Below are 1,629 nucleotides of genomic sequence, written 5' to 3'. Positions count from 1 at the left end.
TCTCGAACCCGCGGGCTCAGGCAATCCACTCACCTCGGCCTCCCAAGGCGCGGGATAACAGGCTGAGCCACCGAGCCCAGCCTATTATGAGGTTTAAATGAGTAAATGGGCCAGGCACGGTGGCTCATGCCTGTAATCCCAGCACTTTGGAAGGCCAAAGCAGGAGGACTGCTCAAGCCCAGGAGTTCGAGACCAGCCTCGGCAACATAGCAAGACTTCATCTCTACAAAAAAATCAAAATATTAGCTGGGTATGGTGGCACACACCTGTAGTCCCAGCTAATCAGGAGGCTGAGGTGGAAGGATCACCTGAGCCCAGGAGGTCGAAGCTGTGATGAGTTGTAATCACACCACTGCACTCTACCCTGGGCAACAGAGTGAGATCCTGACTTAAACAAACAAACAAACAAACAAACAAACAAATATATAACTAAGAAAATGACCAGGTGTGGTATCTTATGCCTGTAATCCCAGCACCTTGGGAGGCTGAGGCAGGAGGATTGCTTGAGCCCCAGGAGTTCGAGAGCCGCCTGGACAACAAAGCGAGACCTCGCCTCTTAAAAAAAAAATTAGTCATGTGTGGTGGCACACAGCTGTAGTCTCAGCTACTTGGGAGGCTGGGGCAGGAGGATTGCTTGAGCCCTGGAGTTTGAGGCTACAGTGAACTATAATCGGACCACTTGCACTCCAGCCTGGGCAATACAGTGAGACTGACGCAGAAATAAAATGAAATAAGCCTTAGATTTTGCAAAAGGGCCACCACCTCACTGACCCATAGAAACAATGAATACACTCCATCCCTTTTGTAAAACACACTGACAGATATTGTGGTGGGGAGGGCAGGGCTCTGGGCTTCACCTTGACCTGGTGATTCCTGAAGTTGTACAACACGGCTTGGATCTGGACCTGCTCGTTCCTGACCACGGAAGAGGGCAACTTAAGGTCCACAAAGAACGACTTCCTGACGGTCAGCTCAAAGGGGTCCGAGACACAGAGACCTACGGCCAGGAGAGCACATCGGGTTTCAGCAGAGGCCAGATGGGGCGTTGGGTAGGGCCACCGTCCTCCCACCCCCTCAGAATTGTGCTTGTTGGGGGTCACCTTGTCCAGCCTTGAGGCTCACTGCCACAAACTGCCACGTGGTGATGGAATCTGGCATGTTCACAGAGATGGGGTAGTGGGAGATGCTTCTGGAGGTGAGAGGACATAGCTGAGCTTGTGCTGCCTGGACAGAGCCTCTGGGTTGGGGCTCATTGCCCACCCCTGTTGGGGGTGATAGAGTCTGGATGGCTGTCCCTCTCCAAATCTCATGGTTTTTTCTTTCTTTTTCTGAGTCAGGATCTCACTCTGCTGCCCAGGCTGGAGAGCAGTGCTGCGACCACGGCTCACAGCAGCCCCGACCTCCTGGACTCAGGTGATCCTCCTGCCTCAGCCTCCAGAGCAGCTGAGATTACAGACACGAATCAGCATGCCCGTTCAATTTTTTAAAGATGTGCTACAGAGATGAGATCTCCCTATGTTGCCCAGGCTGGTCTTGAACTCCTGGGCTCAAGCAATCCTCCTGCCTCAGCCTCCCAAAGTGCTGGGTTGGCAGGCGTGAGCCTCCACTCCACGCCGGGCCCTCAAGTCT

General features: G+C 53.3%; 1 protein-coding gene across 1 annotated transcript in view; it reads right to left on the bottom strand.

The window, feature by feature from the left end:
• Positions 1 to 1,629, bottom strand: part of LOC103260545 (complement C3-like) — a 36,197-nt gene that overhangs the window by 22,908 nt on the left and 11,660 nt on the right. The window contains exons 20-21 of the mRNA XM_021712404.1: positions 1,101 to 1,186; positions 858 to 997 (exon numbers count right to left, since the gene is read on the bottom strand). Coding sequence (XP_021568079.1) covers positions 858 to 997; positions 1,101 to 1,186 — 226 coding nt within the window. The remainder of the gene's footprint in view (positions 1 to 857; positions 998 to 1,100; positions 1,187 to 1,629) is intronic.

This window comes from Carlito syrichta, unplaced genomic scaffold, assembly GCF_000164805.1.
Source record: "Carlito syrichta isolate Samal-C Ts95f unplaced genomic scaffold, Tarsius_syrichta-2.0.1 Scaffold303236, whole genome shotgun sequence".
In the NCBI taxonomy this organism is placed as follows: Eukaryota; Metazoa; Chordata; class Mammalia; order Primates; family Tarsiidae; genus Carlito; species Carlito syrichta.
The sequence above is the reverse complement of the archived record's forward strand: the minus strand, read 5'-3'. Positions and strand labels throughout refer to the sequence as shown.